The 21,384-nt window shown below is 41.9% G+C and overlaps 1 protein-coding gene across 1 annotated transcript in view; it reads right to left on the bottom strand.

The window, feature by feature from the left end:
- Positions 1-17,155, bottom strand: part of LOC310924262 (junctional adhesion molecule 3B-like) — a 30,882-nt gene extending 13,727 nt beyond the window's left edge. Inside the window, exon 1 of the mRNA XM_083885934.1 lies at positions 17,089-17,155. Within this exon, the coding sequence (XP_083742060.1) occupies positions 17,089-17,137 (49 nt within the window). The 5' untranslated portion in view covers positions 17,138-17,155. The remainder of the gene's footprint in view (positions 1-17,088) is intronic.
- Positions 17,156-21,384: the final 4,229 nt, after the last annotated feature.

The raw sequence follows: 21,384 nt of genomic DNA, 5'->3' as shown, positions 1-21,384 counted from the left end.
GTCACAACAGAAAAGTTCAACGGGAGCCCTGAGCAGACAAGTAAGGAGAGAGGGTTCTGAAGAAATGAAAGCCACAGGTTGTTTACAAAAAGGTTAACGGTTTAACATTAACATTAAATCTTAAGCCGTAGAGTGAAACATCACTTGTGCCACTATGAACAGGGAATTAGGGATGAAATTACCCTTTAATTGTGGATCTCTGTACTGGTAACGCTGACAGGAGGCAAGTAAAAAAGTTGTGGCCCGAGCACTCGCATGTCTCTGAAAGCTTTACCCTGAGTGGATGCTAATTTTTATTTGATAAAAGTGCATGATGTCAGATAGAGCGCAAAGCCTGACAAATTAATTCATAAGAGCATCACATTATTACCATAAGCCTCTTTCTGAGAGACGCTTATAGCTACATCCTAGACAAAGCGTGCTCCTCTGCTCCACTTCCCAGTTATCAGAGTATTGGTGATATTTCCAACTGGATTCTCTTTCTGCTCCCCACCTTACGACCACAGATACACAGGATCCAACCTGTTTTGTTAGCTGTGGGAGAAAGTAACTGCACACAGACCTCAGACGTCCTCTTTCGTGGAAATAGGAACATCTTGACATGATGACAACAAGGGAGAGGTTTTAGGGCTGAGCTGGCAGTGAGGGGGAATAACCCCCTCCTGAGGCTTTATTGTCACAGCTGTGCTTATCCAACAGTCCTTTAACCCACACGTGTGTTGAACTGTCTTCTTCCCACTCACACCTACTTTTACCTCTGCTCTTACGATAGCTCTGTATACGAACAATTCAGCACATGTCGACTTTAACTCTGTCAGTCTGCGTGGGAAAACATGAAAGAAAAGTAAAAAAGGAAGAGACAACGCGTCACGATGTTTGAGCCCACACGTGGCTGGACCCAGAGCAGCAGCTAAACTGTATGTAAAACATGCAGCTATATTAAACCTGCACATAAATGTATCACTGGAGTGGTCCACTGGATTCAAGGTTTGCTATACACAGCAACGTTGGTATTTGGGTCATAGTTTGATCCATTTCCTGTAAAAAACGCAGGAAAGAGGGCAAATGGCTTCTCGTCCTCCCTGTTTCTGGGCGACTTAAATAACTTTGGGAAACACAGCCATACACTTTCTGCTGGAGAGTTAGATGAGACGATTGATACCACTCTCATATCTGGAGCCTAAATATAAGACTATAGCCGACAGCTGTTAGTTTAGACTTGAGACTGAAGGCTTGAAACAGAGGAGAAACAGCCCACCCTGGTTCTATCCATTAGGAAAATAAATCTGAATACCGGCATCTTTAGAGCGTTTTAGTGTACCTGTTTCTGGTCTGGTCAATAAAGTAAAAATCTTTACTATCCAAAATGCTGAGCTACTCCTTAAAGTGAAAATGTAGCCTCCATAGAGTTGGATGCATCGATCCAGACTCAGTACCTTGTCCTGTGGCCAGGTAGCAAAGAGCCTGCAGAATTAAAAATGTTCACGGATGAAAGTGCTCCTGCTCAGATGAAGTGATGTTCAGAATGCTAAGTGGTCAATATACAGAAACACCTAAGAAACATTGTCTATTGAGCGTCTGCACAACATACATTAAAGCACTTCGCCTGCATATAGATGAAAAAGCTAACTAAGTGAAAAGCTAATTTTATTAATCTCATACTGAATAAAGTTAGGGGGAACTGTAATGCTGTTCTAACCATTCTTCCCCTGGTGGATACACATTTGAGAAAGATAGGATGCATTAGATTTGATTCAAATACATCCTATCTTTTGCAGGTGTACTCAACCACAGTACAGCTCTCCCCACAAGGCCTTCTTCTGTATTCATTTATTCTGCATTTACATACGCGGCTGCTGCCGGCCCTCGTCTGCAGAGACCGATAAAGTTGGGGCAACCGATGTGCCTTACTGCTGGTGAGCCCTGTGATCCACGCAGGGTCAAAGATTCGGTCTGAGCCAATGAGAGGACGGAGGGCATTGGAGGAAGCTGATGGTGTCACCGAATGCCTGGGAACCTGTCACTTTGTGTCAGCGTTAGCGTCTGCGTCTGACCTGCTCTCACTTTGACCTCGAGCTGAGCACAACTAGCTCACAGGACTGGACTACAGAGAAGGAAAAGCAACTTTTAAAATCGCCCACCTTGAACACACGTGCCTCTTGCCAACATACCTGGCTGTAATCAGAATAAAAATATGATATGTAAACATACCAATCCAAAAAAACTGATCTTCCCATTTGATCATGACTTCCTGGTTCGATGCCATCACTTGTCTGATCAATGTAAATGTGACATATTTCTGTTTTGTTACTGCTGCATTTCTATTCCAAAAGGAACACTTAACGGACAACAAAGTCACAGACACAGAAGAGGACGTAAATGAGACGGATAGCAGACAGTGAGGGGACGAGCAGACACGTGCAGCGTTTGTTTAGGAGTGAAGATTTATGTTCTGCTTCTATTTCTGGAGAATGAGACAACACTGCACACTAAAAGCTGTACACACACCACAATCAGATCATTTCAGAGTCCATGGAAATCGGAATTGGGCAGGAAGACATTTTTGTAAACATAGCCACTGTGTTGAGACATCACTTCCCATTAGACCATTCCACGCTCACTAAATGGCTGTTTCATATCTTAAAATACTCACACACCACCCTGTTTGCATCGCACTCATCTTTTATCTTTTCTCACAAGGCTTCACTCTGAACTTTTTATCTCCTATTATTCCTGGTTCATCCTGTTTCAGTTATAACAGGGATTTCCCAAGACAAAAACCCAAACAATTTCTGATATAATTGCACTTCTGCGCACCATTTACTTTCTATACCAACCCTGCATGTTCATCTATAACAGTGACAAAGTATATGGATAATAGATGCTAAGCAACAGCTGCAGTCTCCTCCTCACAGTGACAAAAACGAAGCGTTACATCATCGTTTTACAATGTCTGTCATTATGCTGTAATCATAATCCTTATTTATATATCATGCAGATCGACTGCTGATCCACATTTTACTTTTTACAGCTGGAAAACACCTTTTGAACACACACAGTTCTTTACGGTGCCAAAGTTATTCTCCACAATAAGGAACTTAAAAAGAATTCATCCCCATTGAACAGCGTTATAATAACAATACTCATCATTCATTAAGTCATGTGAAGCATCTTGGCCCTTAGTTAATCTGTTGCTGGTTTCTGTACAAAAATATAGTGCTGTTTGGTATCACACTGTCTCTTCACACGGTCCCAGCAGCAACGCATACCAATGGAGACCTTTGTTTAGTGACACAGTTTCAGGCTGTTGGAGTACATGAATGGTTAATTAAACAGAACAATGATCTGGGGCTATTGTGACAGAGCATACAATTGTTGTGGAATTATTGGTGAGAAAAGAAATAAAGGAGTACTCCGGACGAGGAACATAGGCTTGAACTCTGTGAGTCAACTTATTTGACTATGAATCGCATTAGTATGTTAGTCTGACTAAGACTAGCTCAATTTTAGTTGGACTAATGTGTTTACATGACATTAAGAAAAACTCTCAGTCTGATCAAACTAAAATCAAACTTTTAACATGCATGTAAACGCCTCACGCTTGACGTCTACCTTGAAAACCACCTCAGACGAGCTCTGCAAACACGCATTAATCTGCAAACATATTATAATGCAAGAACATAACATGGCACAACACAACACCCTATTCATGATACATTTTCCCACATCAATAATAACCAAACATGTACAATGTGGAAGTGGAAACTTGAATATGTCGTCCAAAACTCCAGACATGAGAATGCCATGGAAGTCATGATACAGCAGAGAGTTATATTTGGGCCCAGTATTGCACTCTCTACTGAAACACTGACTATAAACACCCCTCCCTTTGCGCTCGCAAATATTGAAGCCACTTACGACATAACTTAAAAAAAAAAAACGAAAATAAGTACTCAATGCAAGATAATAAACCTACAATTAGTGATACAAGACATGATTCTGTTTTAATCTTAAACTCCCCAGCTAATATCAGAGCTGTACAGCAGTGATGTGGGTAATAGCAGTTAATACCCAGAGGTCATGAGCTGTTCCTTCACAAGAGTGAGAAGAGGTTAGCATTCAAATGTCCACACACTATTTATAATGGCTGTCAGCGACAGCCAGAGCCCCCACAGTCTGCTAATTGGGATCCCTCTTAGGTAAAAGCGTGAGGAGCAGCTCCTCCCAAGGAAGCCTTCGCTGCAACTTCCTGATGAAATAATTGCCTTCTCGTTTTTCTCACCCAGGTCAGCCTGCTGAAGGAGACGCTGAGAACGCCCTTGTCAAAACAGATCGAAGTAGAAGGCCAAGAGGGTGAGTAGGCCTCCCCTGGCGCAGCATCTTTGTTATGTGAACAATCTGACATGCCACACATGTTTGATGTCCAAGTGAATTGGGGGAGTGCTACAACATCAGCTTAAAGGAGATCTAACAGTAAGGGGCAGGGGGCTAATTCAGATCACTGCAATAATTTTTTTTTTTGGGGGGGGGGGGGCTGTTTTGAGAACCAAATCCCAGGCCTGAATTTAATCTGCTACCACACGAATCTGTGTTAAATCTCACCACAGCCAGAGCCAGAATTAGCTCCTCACCACACTGCACAGATGGCATCGGCGGCACTCACTGCAAATGCTTCACATTCTGGTCCAGGCTGCCTGACCCCTTCCTTAATCCTAATTAGGAATGCAATCTCCATGCAGGCCTGTTCGAAACGTGATGAAAATAAAACGTTTGTAAAGCCATAACACTGGCTTACGGGTAGTATAAGTTCATGATAGTGAGACAATTTTAAAGCGATCACTATTGTGGGATTATATGAGGGGCGATTGCTACTGTGCACTAACCTTCTCTCACTGTGAGTCACCAGTGAACTGGTCAGATCATAATATATGCTGGTAAATCCCTGAATGACATTGCGGACACACACCAAAACCACCGCCATCCAATGCACACACACAGAAATATGAATGTCACAAAGGTTTAACTGATAATTCCTATAAATACATGGAAACACATTTTCAGGAATCAGGCCAATCTGACTGCTCTGATAGGGCCATGGCTTGTTGTTTTTTGACCAGGCAGCACTTCCTTTACCTAATAATGCTCCATTTGACCAACACTGACACTGTGGCACAGCCTGCAGAGATGAGCATTCATTGTTGAGCGTATGGACGATGAGCGTATCTGACCACGATGAACTCTGGCTCAACTGACAACTGAACAATGCCACAACACCAACACAAAGACATGTTGACTTAGCAGGTCCAAAAGGTTTTATCTGCCTCACTTCCTGTGCGCTCCAAGGACGATCACTGAGGGCTGAAACGAGCCGAACTGAAAGGGCGAAAGGGTGTTTTTTTGTGATACAGCCTGTAGGGACGTGCCATCTTTATGCGCAACTCTGTTGACTTTTATTTTTAACTTTTTCCATGAGGTGCGTACCTAACCCTTCACACAGTGACAGCATTGCCAGGAGTTCAGTGTTGTTTTAACATCCCTGCACTCTGGGCTCATTAGAATGAAACAAACCAGGCAACTAAGTACAAAGGCCAACAGACACCATGTACCAGCACATTACAATGCCAAATACACTCATGTCTCACATTTGTGGCACTCGGGGAGCCTAATGTGTGAGCAGGAAGCTTATAAAGTCTTCATAATAGGGCTTCCCAGCAGAGTTCAGCTCAGTCATCAAGATGCTATCAGCTCTCAAACAGCAGACCCTGGACAAATCCCAGTGTCTCTAAAGTCTACTTTTACAAGAATGATGTCCCACAGACTTGACGACTAGAAACCAAGCGGTGTATAAGATATGAATATTGAAAAAGCATTGTAGTTAGGTTCCACGTTTTCACAACACTCCAAAAGTTTTTTTCCTCCTTCCAAAAGCCAAGCACAAACTTCAAGGTTATCTATTTTCCACAAACTGACAGACCGTATAATAACAGCCTTTTGAATAAGGTCATCAATCCAAATGAACTAACTCTGGCTGCTATTTCAGGAAATACAACAAAGGGAAGTTTCACAGAAGTGTATCAGACTGTCGATCACATCCAGTAATATCTTCACTGCCAGACAGAACATGTGAGCAGAGTGTGAGGACGTGGTCAAACAAAATGTCAAGGGTCAAACACAACCCCCTGACAAAGATTTTCTTTAAAAAGGCCACATCACGAGCAACGGCAACTGGCCTGCGTGTTGTATAATGGCTGTGGGAAGCAATGCTGACTGTTTCATTGTAAGCACTAACTTCAAGTACATGAAGAGGAGTTACAGAATGTGAGGTCACCAAAAATGTTTGCCTGTGTGGGGATGAATGGTCACAGGTGAAATCTCAGCTCTGACAGGCAGCCACAGTTGAGTTGACTGCAGGGTCAACGTCTCTGTTTCTAACCCCAGACTTTTCAGAGTGAAAGTAACGGTATACGGGGCATGATCGTTTTCGCACAGAAACACAACTCTCTCCTCTGTACTTGAGACAACAAACTTGATGGAGACAAAAAAAAGCAATATTCTGCTTTCTCAAGCATTGAAATCACAGCAAAGGCAAATACAACATGGCTTCACACAGGTTTTTGGTTTGATACTTGTTTATTCCAAATCTCTGAAATGGATTAATCTTAATTAAAAAGGGTGTGGACGCCCTGCACTCTCTCACAACCCATATACTGAAAACAGACGTCCAAATTCCATTCTGTCTGACGCATAACTGGAAGAAAAAATCAAGACTGTAAATCATAAGCCTCGCTTGCCAAAAACAAAAACAAAAACACAAATAAATATTGCGACAACGTAGTGTAAAGTTGCCAAGCAAGAATTTGCCAACAACCAGCCCCCTCAGACAACAAATGTGCATAAAGGCATACTCTAGACTCAAATAGTTTGCACAGACCGGCTGAGCTGGGGCCAGGGAATGTTACTCGAACAACAGCTGAGGGAGGAGGGAAATCATCTGAGGCTCCTGCTGCTCACCACCCCTCCACCCACTGCTGAAGCCACACTTCCATCACCTGCTCAGGGAGGAATCCTTGATGGGTTTCCGTGGGAAATACCAGACAGAGGCATCAGGCGGCTGAATCGTCGATCATGTTCATGCCACCCATTCTCTTAGGTGGCCTGTGAGCGCAGTCACGCAGGAAGTAAAGGTGTCACTGCGCAACCTGCTCGTACGGGAAACAATGGCTAAGTTCCAGAGTGCTTTTATAGTAAGAATAGCAGACAGCTGGCGAACTCAATCACCTGCTGTGTCTGTTTGTGTCAGACATAAAGTAAACTGTGCCGTGTAGCTATGGTATCGACATGTTTAATATTATACATTTCTTCTTAGTAACAATCGAGCCAAAGTTGCATGATACGTAATTAAATAAAGGGGGAAAAATATTATGTCACCACTTTTTAAGAAGGTCATGATGAACTTTATGGGGTTTACTAGTAAATAGAAATATTAAAACCTGCTGCTGTAGAATACGGAGTGTTGAAATACACAAAACAACCAATAGCAATGCCCTCTCTATGTGAGCTGCTCTATGATTGGTCAAACTCTCCTGTCATTGCCAGATTTCTCCAAGGCTGGAAACAGAGCGAAGAGGACGTGCAGAAGTCTAGTTGTCTTGACGCTCTCATATCATATTGATTTACATTTTGTTGAAAGATTATTGTGGAATTATTGATGGACAAAAGCAACAATATCTTGTCTACCCTGTCTTTAACTTAATATTCCATCAATTAAACACTGGCAGCTCCAGTCTGCCACGAAATAGCCAAAGAAAAACAGTAAAACAAGAATGTCCAATTCATACTAAGATCTGACTGAGACAGCTTCACACTAGATACCAGCACACCACAGCAGTATATCAGAGCTCATCCCTGACATGAGAAGTGTGCTTCTCACTGAACACACACCAAGAATTGCCTCAAAGGAAAGACGCCCACAGATGTGATGCTGATGATCTTGAGTGCTGATGATCTGTGATAATACTGGAGCTACAGTCGCTCAGTTTTGCTTCACTGATTCTTGGCAGGGGAAGGGAAAGACTACTAAAGGGTGGGGAGGGCATGTGGTTGTAAGCAGTGGTGGTGGGGGGGATTCATTACATTGAGTGCTGGCTGGACGAAGGCTGTTCAGATTCGCTCATCAGCACGAATATATACAAGAATGCCTCTGAAAAGTGTGGCGGAAAGCTCATGAAACCACAAGATCATTGTTCGAGCTCAAACCAGATTGGGCCAGAATTCAATAGCTGTGAGGAAGCTGTGGGTTCAACTTTAGGGTGGAGTACATCGGGTGCACGGGTCGGTGGTCTGCTGTATGTTTTTCTGATCGTTCGCCTCTGAGAAAAAAGCATACATAACATTCTGAGGTCTTTTAGATTCACTCTTGCCGACGAAATGGCTTTTGTTCTCGTGTTTTGAGCTGCTGTTTCTTATTTACTCCATCAATTATTTGGTGACTTGTTTGCTTTTGTACGCTGAATATTTTAGGACTCTCTTTACCTCAATTCAAAGAGAATAGCCCCAGAGCAGGGATGTTGGCTTTTGTTTTAAGGATTGAGTGAGATGAGAAGCGGACTGAAACACCTGAGGGTGCAGCTTTGTCTAACAAATGCCCATTTAAAAAAGGCTAAGACATTTCCAACAGTTGTTATAAAGCTTCAACAACTGCTAGTCCATGTCAGTGGAACACCACATATTTTTACAAAACCTTTGCTCCATAATGCACTAAGTTGTGTCAGTAAATGAAGATTAAACACAAAAAATGTTAATACATGTTCTTTGTACACAGTTAAAATAACTCCGTGTCATGTTCATGACGTGTTTTATATTGTCTTATCTTTCCACATGACAAGGATCATAATTAGTGTTGGAAAATCCCTTTTAATAATGCCATGGTGATAATTGTGGCCCTGTTACAAATCCTCACATTTAAGATTCCAGGTCCTTTTAAGTTTACGGCTTAAGCTCTGATCATGGTCATTGTACACATACGTCAATCTGATCTTAAAAGTGGAGCGGTCTCGCGTAAGGAAATGGTAGAGAAGATAACGTGGTCCTTTCGGGAATTACTCTTAAATGATATGAGGCTTAATGTTGAGACACTGACAATTACTTTAATTACAATCCTAATTGCAAAAAAATCAGGAAATCCCTGAACGCAGAGGGGGTGTGGAATATTTACTTGGTCATCCTGTTTTGACTAAACGTCCTCCCATTTTCTTGTTTTCCATCATTTACTGCATTTCAATAAATAGAACATTATATCTAAAATAAGACTACACTTCTCCACCCCTTCCCTAAAGTTACCTTTCAGGTCTGTAGCTGAAGTTATGTGACAGTCAATGAGCTTTGAGGCTGGAGCATGGCCATTTTGAGTGACCTGATATAGTGATGGTAAATGGCTGACAAGACCCCAGAGTTATCCTGAAATCCACTCAAACTGCTTTCTCCTCTTGTTGCTTTGTATGATGCAGAAACCAAGCAGAGCCACATGTAAAGGCCCACTCTGCTGGAGCTCAGACAGGGGGCCAACCACAATATTACAAACTCGTCACCTATGTGTGGCATCCTGACAAATATCTCAGGCACTCACTTACTCAGAGTATGCCCTCGCGCATATTTGGCTACTAGCTGTGCATGTTGAGGTGAGCATGCTGAGCCTGATTCATGCAAAGACTGAAAACCGTGACCAAAACTTGGGCCCAACAGAATTTATCTTAAGAGGAAGTAAAAAAAAAAGGGTAGTTCTTCACACAAGCAGTGAGGACACAGAAGAAGAGCATTCAGCTCCTGGCCTATAATGATCTTATCTTCTTTCATTTAAACTACTATGAGATCAATACCACATCCAAATCAATGTAATTTGGATGACCTAATCCCAAAAGAACTATTATATCCAGCTAGATATCCCTTACACCACATGGCCAGATCAACACAGAATAATAAACATGTACAATCTGTCATATTAGCGAGATTACGTGTTAAACTCTAAACGGCTTTCAGCAGTTGCCAGGTTTCTAGCAGAGACTCTGGGAAGTTTAATTCCCCCCTCCAAAAAATGGTCTTATCATATACAGAGGTTAATCCCATATTGCTGTAACGTTTATGTATTTTGCAAATTGGTTTGAATGTTTTACCTCTTATTATTATCACAATAATTATTGACATTGAGTTGATTTTCTTTTTTGCTTTATCATGTTATTATTTATCTTGAGCCAACCTTCACTTACACCAAAATCAAAGGTTAAGTCTTGGCTTCAGAATCATTACAGCCATTAATTAACCCTTTAACACCTAAGCCTCAAAATTACTGCCTAATTTAACCATAAAAGGACCAAAGAATGTCCTGTGAGTAAGTGCTTTTGCCCATTTTTCCAGAATAACTTTCAATACCTGGCAGTTAAGTACAATATACTGCATATCAAAATACTTTTTAAATTTAGAAAAACAGTAGTTGAACAACAGATTTTGTGCATTGAATTTGAAATTTGAACAGTATAAAATACATTTTACAACTACTTTTTTGAGTCAATATCCAAAAACAGGCCAAAAAAATGTGTTTTTCCCACTGGTTGGTTTTGACGTACAACTCAGTTTTCAGAAACCATTGGAATATTTCCGATGTTGCGTAATTACGGTAACGCAAAATGCACTTGTGGAAACGTCTCATCAGTGCTATGCTCGGTGTTAAAGGGTTAAGGCAATGTACACATACTTTGGGTCAAAAGCAAAGGCTTCCTATGCTGTTAATTGTAATGTCTGGTGATAAAAAATCTAAAGTGAGATTTCCATTAAGTTTGAATTCCAGAGCGGCCTATAGCAGTCGCAAATGTCCTTAAGCAAATTTGAACCACCGTGATCTAATTTGTGATTTTTTCTCACGGTCAGCACTCTCCCAAATTATTTTAAGATGAACTCGAGATGGCGCGAAGAATGACGGCAGATAATCTGATGCTGCGATTTCACCCACATGTACCTCAATACTGAATGTGACACTGAAACTGGTCGGGGCAAAAAATAGCCAATCAATATGTCAAACATTTTACACATGCCCGCACACACACACGAGCGTACGTGTACATGTACGTACACACACATTCAGAGTTAATCATCGCTAACAGCTCATGAACTCATCACTAACAACTCAAAATCTCTGTGTCACGTCTAACCCCGAGCACACCGAAATACACTCTCGGCAGCATGATCGGCTAAATGTGGAGCTACTGAGTCAAAAATGAAGACAAGCATTGTGTGCTTTGACAGAGGCTTCTAACCTCTAGGGTCTTTTTTTCTTCTTATGTTTCAGAAATTGGTTGTCATTCCTGAGATATACAGTACATGCAGTGCCAGCTTGTAATTCTTCTCATTTTTAAGTATAGTACATTAAGGTCCATGTCACTGACCCAAGCCCCATCCATTATTTCTATGCTGCGTCCCTGAAGATGCCACTAATTCACATCTAACCGTCCTTCTGACATTTAGTGTTTTTACTCCAAGCCATCAGCATGGCCTCTTTTCACAGAGGTGTTTTGGCACATGTTACTGCAGTGGTGGAGGTGTGGAAACCTACCCAGAACAGATCTAATAAAACTAAGTAAGATTAAAGAACAACTGTGCCTGGAAAAGACAGGGGCTCAGGGTCTTGAACATGAATAAGATTATGAAGTCATTCTTTTTCCCCTTGCCAAAATCATTCAACATTGTTTTTTACTTCATGAAAATTAATGGTCGACTTTCTTTTTCATTTTTATGACTGAAACTATATCTGAACTGAAAACGAAAACTAAAAAGCCTGCTGCTGTCCCCCGTCCCATTGAAAATGAGGCAGAAAAGCTTTTAGCCAGACACACACACACACCACAATTAGAGTTCATTTTAATAATTTAGTTTGATAGTATAGTGCTTACCTGGCTCTGGTTCCTGCCATTATTATTCCCTAAAACCCAACATGATGTATTATCTCAACTGAAATGTTATTTCAAATAATACACATAAGTAATTCCCCCCCACAATCGTGATGATATTTTTGGTTGGACCGATGGTTTGGACAGAAATGTGACCAAACACCTGAGGGTCCCAGATGACTCTGCGTTGCAGCTATTTCTGGGCAATGATTGCCCTTTTGTTACAGCCTGATAAACAAAAGATGAATCCACAGCCATTATCTGGTTATGATTCTCAGCGCAGCCTCGGGCTCTTTCCTTTCTGACCCAGAGCCGCAGCGCAGCCACATGTTATGTCGACCGTATCATTAATGAAGCCTCTAATCATTTCACTAAGCTGACAGCGTCCCGATGTTTGATCAATACCGCTCGCTTTTGACCTATTGATGTTCTCCCGTCACTATCCAGCGGAACACCACCTAGCACAAAAGTCGCTGTGGCGCTTCGTCCCTCCGGGGACCATGTGACCACAGATACCATCAAACAGGAAGCCGCTCTTGTGCTGCCCTCAGCTCTGGCAGCCAGAACAGAGGCATCTTGGGGATTATCCTGTTGATCTAAAATAGGCTAAACACTGAATGATAATGTCCGATAACAACAAACAGCACGTTTAGTCTTGAATTGTGAAGAGCCGTCATTTGAAAAAAAGCTCATGAACCTAAACAGGATGACAGTAAACTACTTTTTCTCATGAATGCCTCTTTTGGCCGTACCTCTGGTTAGAATTTATTGACAAGAACATTCCTCTTCTACACTGAGGCTGTTATAATATTTTCAGATGGAGTTTTTTGGTCAGTATGCACTGCCTGGAGGCTGGTCTCAGTTTATTCAAATGGTAGTCTTATTGACATTTGAAGCATGCACATGCCATTGCCATTTCTGGAACGTGAGCATATTAGCATTTGCCTTTAAACCTCAGCATCTGCTGCGTGCTCCTGCGAGCGGACGACGACAAAAGGTGGGTGCTGCATTTCCTCTCTCCGTCTAAAGTTAAAATGGATTTGGGTCTCTGGAGATGAAGCGTCACACCCTGCTTGCTTTCTGAATGCCTTCACCTCGCAACACACTGCTGAGCTTTCTTCACAACTCGCCCTTTCGGCTCTGACCTCAACCAAGCTCATCAACAGGGCGCCCTTTTATCTCCGAGGGAAAACAGGTGGTTGTGATTGTTAAGCAGCGCACATACGACGAGACAGACTCTCCCCTCCATGTGTTTCCTATTTGGAATGCCGCATTTGCTAACATGCACACTCAGGTTCGGGAGGGACGTGGAAGATATTTCTGGTTACGCCTGCGACGCTGCTCAAAACACCACCGCCCACTCCCGCTCAGCTGTTTTGGCTCATTCCACAGTGAGGGCCATGTGCCACTGTGACTTTATCCCATGGGCTGTTGTTGCACAGATATCCACATGGCTAACTGGCTGCCATTTTCAAAATGATTAAAAAAAAAATTTGTGAGGCAATAATGAGCATAAAGCAGCCAAACATTTCCCCGCTCTGAATTGAGACAAACTGACAGCGACAACAAACATGTTATGTCACTGACATCTCTTATACAAGTCTCTGCTGGGATCGATTCCTGACTTGAAACATCAAATGCTGCCACAGCATGGGACTTCTTTCTGTTTGTCTATGTCTTCCTCCTGCCATTTTCTTCTGAGGAGTAAAATGTCAGACTGCGTATGACTTGCCCACAGGGGCCCGTGCATGCCATTCAGAGAGTGCTTCAAACATTTGCTCACAATCTTTGGGTGGGCAGGGAAACATCTGACAATGTGCACCTCCGAGGGGGGAGCCATGTTACGAGAAGTTATCTTGAGGGGCACGCTGACTCCTGCTACTCCAAACGGGCTACGCCACACATGCCAAACTATGCTATGAGAAATGCTCAAACGCGAGGCTTGACGATGGGGAAAAATGCTTGAAGAGTGTGCTGGGTCACGTCATCCGATGAGCACCCTAGTCAAAGCTCTGTGAGTGATGCAATTACTTATCAGCAAAGAACACAGGAGGGGGAGGCTCAACAACAAACCAGAAGACAGATTTCCCTCTTATCTTATCTATTCAGATAAAGTAAAGGCTCCAATTGGATTAAACTGACAGACATGAGTGACAAGAAAGATAATGTGAAGTCATAAAAATGCCAATATTGTGTAGGAGGTGAATTCAACACTTGGAAAAAGTGTGAAAAATGTTTTCTGAGCCATTTGTATGATTTGAGTTTACTTTTACAGGAAGTATCAGGTTCCTGTAAAACTGCAAGTAACATTTATTTTGATAATCTGTCAATTTGTTTCTCTATTAACTGATGACAAATTAGATTTCTGTTTTCCAAATTTCAAAATGACAATGTCCTCAAATACAGATATGAAACTAAAATGTGTGATTCATTCGTCTCATACAATTGATTAATTGTTGCTACCCTTTTTTAATTAGGATTAAATTTGCTCTACATAAATAAAACAAAGCAGCACTAGAGTGTGAAATAATTTTTAGATTTTACATTTCTATTTGCTCAGTACTAATCCACTTTAAGCGTCTTCCTATCTCCCCTGTGTCTCTTCGCCGTGCTTTTGGCAAGAGGCATCTGACAGATGTCCTCTGAAAAGTCTCAACCACTTTCTCTGGAATATTTTAAAGTGAAAAGGCTCAGGTGAAGCCACAAAGGAAAAAAAACGTAGATGCATTCCATTAGATCAGATTGGAAAGTCTGATGTAAGCGCGTCTACTTAAAATAACAAAGGCTCTCCTCTTTCGCTTCACTGACAGATGACTGAGATATGCAGCCATATTCAGTCATGCTGGGTTTGGCCTTTACTTGGTACGGCTGGGGCCGCGCCGAAGAATCACAAATTGAGTCTGACCTACACAACAAGAAGAACATCAAAAAGTAGATTTCCAAAACACAAGAAACATTCTAATTACAGTCAGTACCTATTAGCGATAAGTGTTTATCAGCACAAATTAGTAATTCACAACACGGCTTGTGGGCCAGCTTCCGTCAAGCCAGATTTGGCCTGTTTCTACACACACACACAGCAGAGGCAGTGCAGGCTGGGAGCTTTAGTCGACCACATGGCTAAGCCCCGTCCAGGGCAAGACAAAAGAAATTCTTAAATCTTCAACAGTTCACTGCCCCCCCTGAAATGTCAATTGTGCTACTGCCATGCCCTGCCACAGAATTTCTCAGGGGGAACATCATTAAGAGGACTGACTCTGAACTGTATCACTGAGGGGGGAAAAATAATGGTATGTCTCGGGAGGTAGGAGAGAATCAGGTTTTTGAGCGAGCACAGCAACAGATGTGAAAACAAGCTCTACAGCTATTCCTGATTAAAGCGAAGAGAGTAAGCCAATTCGCACACGTGAGAGATCACAGCAGCGTCTGCACGTCGCTTTGATCTGCATCTCTGTCCTCGCACACCTTCCTTCATCTGCACCCGTGGGTATGTGAGCGAGAGAGAGAAAAAAACAAGCAGCACATTTCATGCCAAACTAATATGGTGACATTATAAACAGAGCATACGGATGCATGCATGGACATAAAAAGGACAAATAAAGAACATTAAAGTAGGGCATCACACCATTGGGAATGTTTTATCGTACATTTGTTGGTGTAAATCAGGGGTTCTCAAAGTTTTGATACCTGAGGGCCAATTTAGGAACCCAACATTGGACTGAGGGCCGCCAAAGGAAAAAAAACTGAAAGAAATCCCATTTGTAATAATTTTAATGACCAGATTGCAGTTCTATAGTTACACTTACTGGTCTGTATCCAGTAATGTCCAATAAACATTTAACAAGCTTAGTAGCTCCTGGATTAAAACTATCCACTGTAATTCATTTTGGGCCACCAGAAATGTTTCTGCGGGCCGCCATTGACTCGCGGGCCGCACTTTGAGAACCAATTGTGTAAATGTTCAGAATAAGCTGTGACACAAGTTTAACAGCAGTGAAAAAGCAAAGCTGAGAAATAAAAATAAAAAATCTCGACGAGACATAAAATAAATAGATGAATCCATTGCTGCATTGCCTAGCAACAAGTGGCATTTCACTGCAAACACAGTGGAATTAAACGGTCGGGTTTAAAATGGAAAACATCAACAACAGTAGAAATTAACATTTCAAAAGATGTATCGCACATTTTAACCACATTTCTAAAATAAATAAAATTAAAAATCTGCTTTTATAATGGATTCCATAGTTTCTTGTTTCCATTCAAAACTTTTCCACATCCCTGGAGTGTACAAACTTATATGCAATACTTAAAATCCGGTTTTTTTCATGTGCAAATTGAAAAATGCAGCTAATTAATAATGAAAGAAGGGCTCGCTGTGGCTGCGACTGTGACACTGATCAACTTAAAAGATACCGAGTGCTTCTCCCTGGTTAGCAGGAGAAGGGGACAGTGAAACGAATTGATTTTCCGACGGCTGTTTCTGTTTACCAGTTCAGCTCGAAGCGGTTTGAAAGGGTCCAGCAGCCGCGGGAGGAGGAGGAGGAGGCGGTGGAGGAGGAGGACACTGGCTCTGGCTGTGGCTCCTCCCGCGGACAGCCTGCTTTATTCCACCGCGGAGAGAAAAACCGTTATCTCGCATCACTACGTCCAACATCCCCCCCAGCAGCTCCAAAAACCACCGGTAAATAGTTAAAAACAACGTGGGCAGGCGAACACCAACTCAACCCGGTGTTTTTTTTCTGGTGAAAACTTTACGGAGGTGGAAACTTTTTCCCCCAAAGAGAATAAATAAACGGCTGTAGTCCTCCTCTACTAACATATGACAGTTCACATTTGTGTTTAAAACACAATGGAGGGACGTTAGTGGAAAAAAACGTACATTTGCCAGACATTTTGACAGCTAGTTGTACTTAAAATGGCGACGACATTTGTCATTTCGGGGAAAATAATGAAAAACTCGGTGTGTCTGTCTCCCTTTAGAGTTTAACGGCACTTCTGTGCCACAATAACGTCACTTCTGCGTCTTTTCCTTCTTTTTCGCTGCTTGTTTTTCGTGTTTAAACGTCGTCTCACACACACGCAGAAACGAGTTTCTGGTTCTGAAGCGGCACACACTTTTAAACAATTAATATTTTGTTGTTGTGTTACTTACAGTGCGTTGTGAGGAGAGCCAGGAGGCAAGTCAGACGTGCTTTCGCCATCTTGGAGTCGATGCAATGCTCGCTGTGACCGTGGCTGTGTGCGCAAAGTAGCTCTGTGTGGTGCGGATGGAGAGAGGCAGAGAGACGCAGGCACAGACTGGGAGAGAGAGAGAGAGAGAGAGAGAGAGAGGGGAGGGGTTATCTATTATACTTGGTTTCCATAGCGACCGGAAGCATCACTCACACAGGCAAGAATTTATAGTTGACACTTTGTGGGAGGCTTTTTTACTGCTGTGGCTTTATACTGTAGGTGTATGCAGCAGCTGGGAGCGCAGATAGGGAACTACCGTCCTGGATGTGTTTGAAGAGAGGTCAACAACAAAGTAAAAGACGACTAAAGCTGCAACTCATAGCAAGGATTATTATTATATTACTTTATGATTGATTAAGATTACTTTCTTGAATAATCTCGTAGTTGCTTTGACGAGAAAATTGTGAGTTTGGTGTTCCCAAAAACTCAGAAATGTTTTTGTCAACACAATGTGGCTCTAGAGCTACAGGTTGCAGACCTACAGTGGCCCTGAGGTGCAAAACGCAAATCACAAAACATAAACACAAATCAAGGAGCACAAATGCAAATCCCAAACGCAAATCAAGAAACACAAATGCAAATCAAAAAACACAACTCATGAAACACAAATGCAAATCGAGAAGCACAAACGCAAATCACGAAACACAAACGCATATCAAGAAACAAGCGCAAATCAAAAAACGCAAATCAAAAAACACAAACACAAATCGAGAAACACAAATCAAGAAACACAAACGCAAATCGAAAAACACAAATCGAGAAACACAAATGCAAAACGAGAAACACAAACGCAAATCACGAAACACAAACGCAAATCGAAAAACACAGATGCAAATCAAAAATCACAAGCGCAAAATCGAAAAAACGTAAAAACATGAACTCACAACGGAAACGCAAATCATGAAACACAAACACAAATCAAAAAACACAAACACAAATCAAGAAACGCAAATTGAGAAACACAAAGGCAAATCGAGAAACGCAAATCACAAAACTCAAAAGGGTTTTGTGTTCTCTGCTTTTGTGTTTTGCACCTCAGGGCCACCGTACTATACAGACCCCTGCACTATACTGTCATAGAGGAGCAAAGTAACTCCAACATATTCACATTTAAAGTCCTAATGTGTAACCTTTAGAAGGTTTTTAATGCAGATGAGCATGGATATTTGATTATTTGTTTGATTATATATAAAAATAAGGCCTATTAGTCACAATCTTTAAGTGCTACAGGATTTATATGGAGCCATTGTACGTTTGCATTTTTATGCACTTGTTGCGTTGCAGATTAAGGAGGAGGATTCCCTCTCCGACAGCTCCAAGCAACATTTGCCTTTAAGCACAGTATGTAGTTCCCACAACAGCAGCAGCTCCTGCTGCAGCACAGCTCTGTTAGCGGGTGACAGTGACAGCCTGTTTTTTTTTTTTAAATGTAAAGATAAGTCAATTTAAAGTTGTAAAGAAACTTATGTTTGGGCTCATGTTTGGATTCTTTGAGCTTGGTACCTTGTCAGCACTGAGACTAACAGTGCAGGCCACGGCTGTCTTTCAACAAAATACCCACTTCCTATTTTGGACTGGCTGTAAATCACATCCCTGTCAAGGCCTGGCCCATATGTTGCATCCTGGGTGACAGGCGCTGCAACCATGTCAACCCGCAGCTCTCTTACCTCACGCACATGATCGAACAGCCACAGTCCTGAGTCCCACCTCGCTGTCATAGCAGATATGGTTTGCTCAGCTGGGCCTTCACGCTCACATTCATAGGTAACATCAAGCAGTTTTCTCCCTCTGAGCCTTGTTATAACTCTGACAGCAGACACAGCCAGGAATATAAATCCTACTGAAACCATGTCTATGTCAGTCGCTGTCAAAGAGCTCCACGTCAGTTACACCTTTATCTGCGTGCTGCACACACACAGATGTCCATGACCCACTGACATGATCGCACGTATCGTGTGCATCCAAACTGCCTCAGTGCATAATTATCAAAGATACCAATCTGACATGATTGCTGTACTCAAATTTGTACTCACATTACAATGGTCCATCTAAATATAGAAGTGTATCCAATTATGCCGGCATGCATATGAATTGTGTTATATAACATATGCAGATCTGTAATTCATTTGCAGATGAGAGTCTAGCGTGGATCAGGTGTGGTCCGTGCCTGAAGTGGAGAAAAAATAAGTGCAAGTACTTCCCTTTATCTGTATGAGGCTTGTATGTCTATCAGATATATGCCTAAATCACTAAATTATGTTCGTTTAACATGTGTCCTGTTATAAGGTCGTTCTCCAGGACACAAATGTCGCAAGATGTCAGTCACACTGTTGCTTAAAAGGGATCAAAATAAATGAAATGAGGCCAAAACAAGGAGGGAGAGGGAAACATGACATGATATATACAGAAGCTCCCCCAGGATGATTACAGATAATCAATTAGGATGTAAATCCATCAGTTTATCCATAATCCATCCATCCATTCATGCCAAACGCGAGCTAGGAGACGCAGGGCGAGAGGCAGGGTTCACCCCGGTCAGGTCACTCACTCTCAAGGGTCCAGTGAGTACCTGGATGTCATTTGTCTTTGTTATCGTCGTGAGCTTCCGATTCTAGACGTTGCAAAAGACGTGTAAAGCAAGGCACTTGAACCACAGTATATGAATGTCTTACTCTGAGGCCAGGGAATTTATATATTTAGATTAAACTCTTATTTTATAAATGTTTATATGGGTATTTTATTCGAATTCTGCCAATAACCTTCCAAAATATTAGACAATGGATATTTAAATGCAAAATGATCATGCCTGGTTTCTTGTTCATTCGTCTTCTCCTTCAGTAATCCATGATGCAGTGCCCCCTCAGGCAAGGAGGGGGACTACATTATTCAAAAGGCTCGGTTCGTTTCACTAAAGTGAATGTTGCAACCTCCAATTGAACCGAGTCCCCAATCGTGCCGAGTCTAGCCGACTATTAGGTGTGAAAACGACCCGATGCACACACTCTGACTGTGAACTGAGGCTTTTATGACTAACGCCGAACATGTCCACCATCACGTGCCTTGTAAACAAGCAGAGGAACACTTCTATGGCTCTGTCTCACTACGTTTGGTGTTTACTTACTGGAAACATGCATGGTTAAAAAAATATATATGTGAGATAAATGTTTAATAAGTGATCATGAAAGTGTGTTATCTTGTTAAGCCAAACAGAACTGGACCAAAGGGGCTTTCATATGCTGTGCTCCCACAGCCTGTGGGGAAATGATGTAAAAAAAAAAAAGAAAAAAAAAAGAGCGCTGCTTTCTCTGCACGACTTTAAAAAAATGATTATCAAGGATGTCGAGGCAGATTCAATACTAGCCTAATTATTTTTTCTTGAGCGTTAAAACTATTTCAGCTCACTTCCTGTTCCCTGCTGATACGAGCGGTTTGACTGCGCGCATCACGACTTTTGACTGCGCGTGACTCTAATTGTGTTTTTGCTCATTAATATGTATGTAATTATGCTAAGTGTGCACAGCTGCAGCGCCTGTCATGACTCCCGTTTGCTCTTTTCCAAGGATTTTGCAACCTTACGATCGAGGAGCGGGTTTTTAAAGTCTCGATAAAAGGGACTCTGCGATTTAAAAAAAACTAAACACAGCATTTGTATTGTACGGATAGACAAGTATTTTATGACTCAGAAAAGACCTTGAAAAAGTATTACTTGTGACCAAGAGTAGTCTAAAGTACGACCACACTACCTATTTCTGCCATCCAGCTATAGTAAGGCCCTTTAATGGTCGAAATCACTGCATGGTGGGTGTGTATCTCTACATACATGTATCCATGGATACGACTTGATAACATGTGATGCCATCCCAAAGGACTTTGATATTCCACCCTAGGTTTTTATAGCCATCATGCCAAATTAATCCCATCGAACAAGGCATGGCAGCATTTTTTTACTATTTGGTATTTCTTTTAGCACTGCTCTGTTTCTCTCTCCCCTATCCTCACATCACATCTCTGTCAAACGTATTGCATTCTGCAGCAACGTGCCATATTTCATGTCACACATGCCTGCCGTACAATCCCACCTAGACCTGCACATGCTTCAGTGCACACACACACACACAGAGAACCTTGACATCTTACATTTTAAGACGGAATAAAACCTTTAAAGTGACAGCTCGCTGTCTTGAAGTGTGTATAACGATGTACTGACACACACACA

The sequence above is a fragment of the Microchirus variegatus genome, assembly GCF_963457635.1.
Source record: "Microchirus variegatus genome assembly, chromosome: 2".
Taxonomy (NCBI): Eukaryota; Metazoa; Chordata; class Actinopteri; order Pleuronectiformes; family Soleidae; genus Microchirus; species Microchirus variegatus.
The sequence above is the reverse complement of the archived record's forward strand: the minus strand, read 5'-3'. Positions and strand labels throughout refer to the sequence as shown.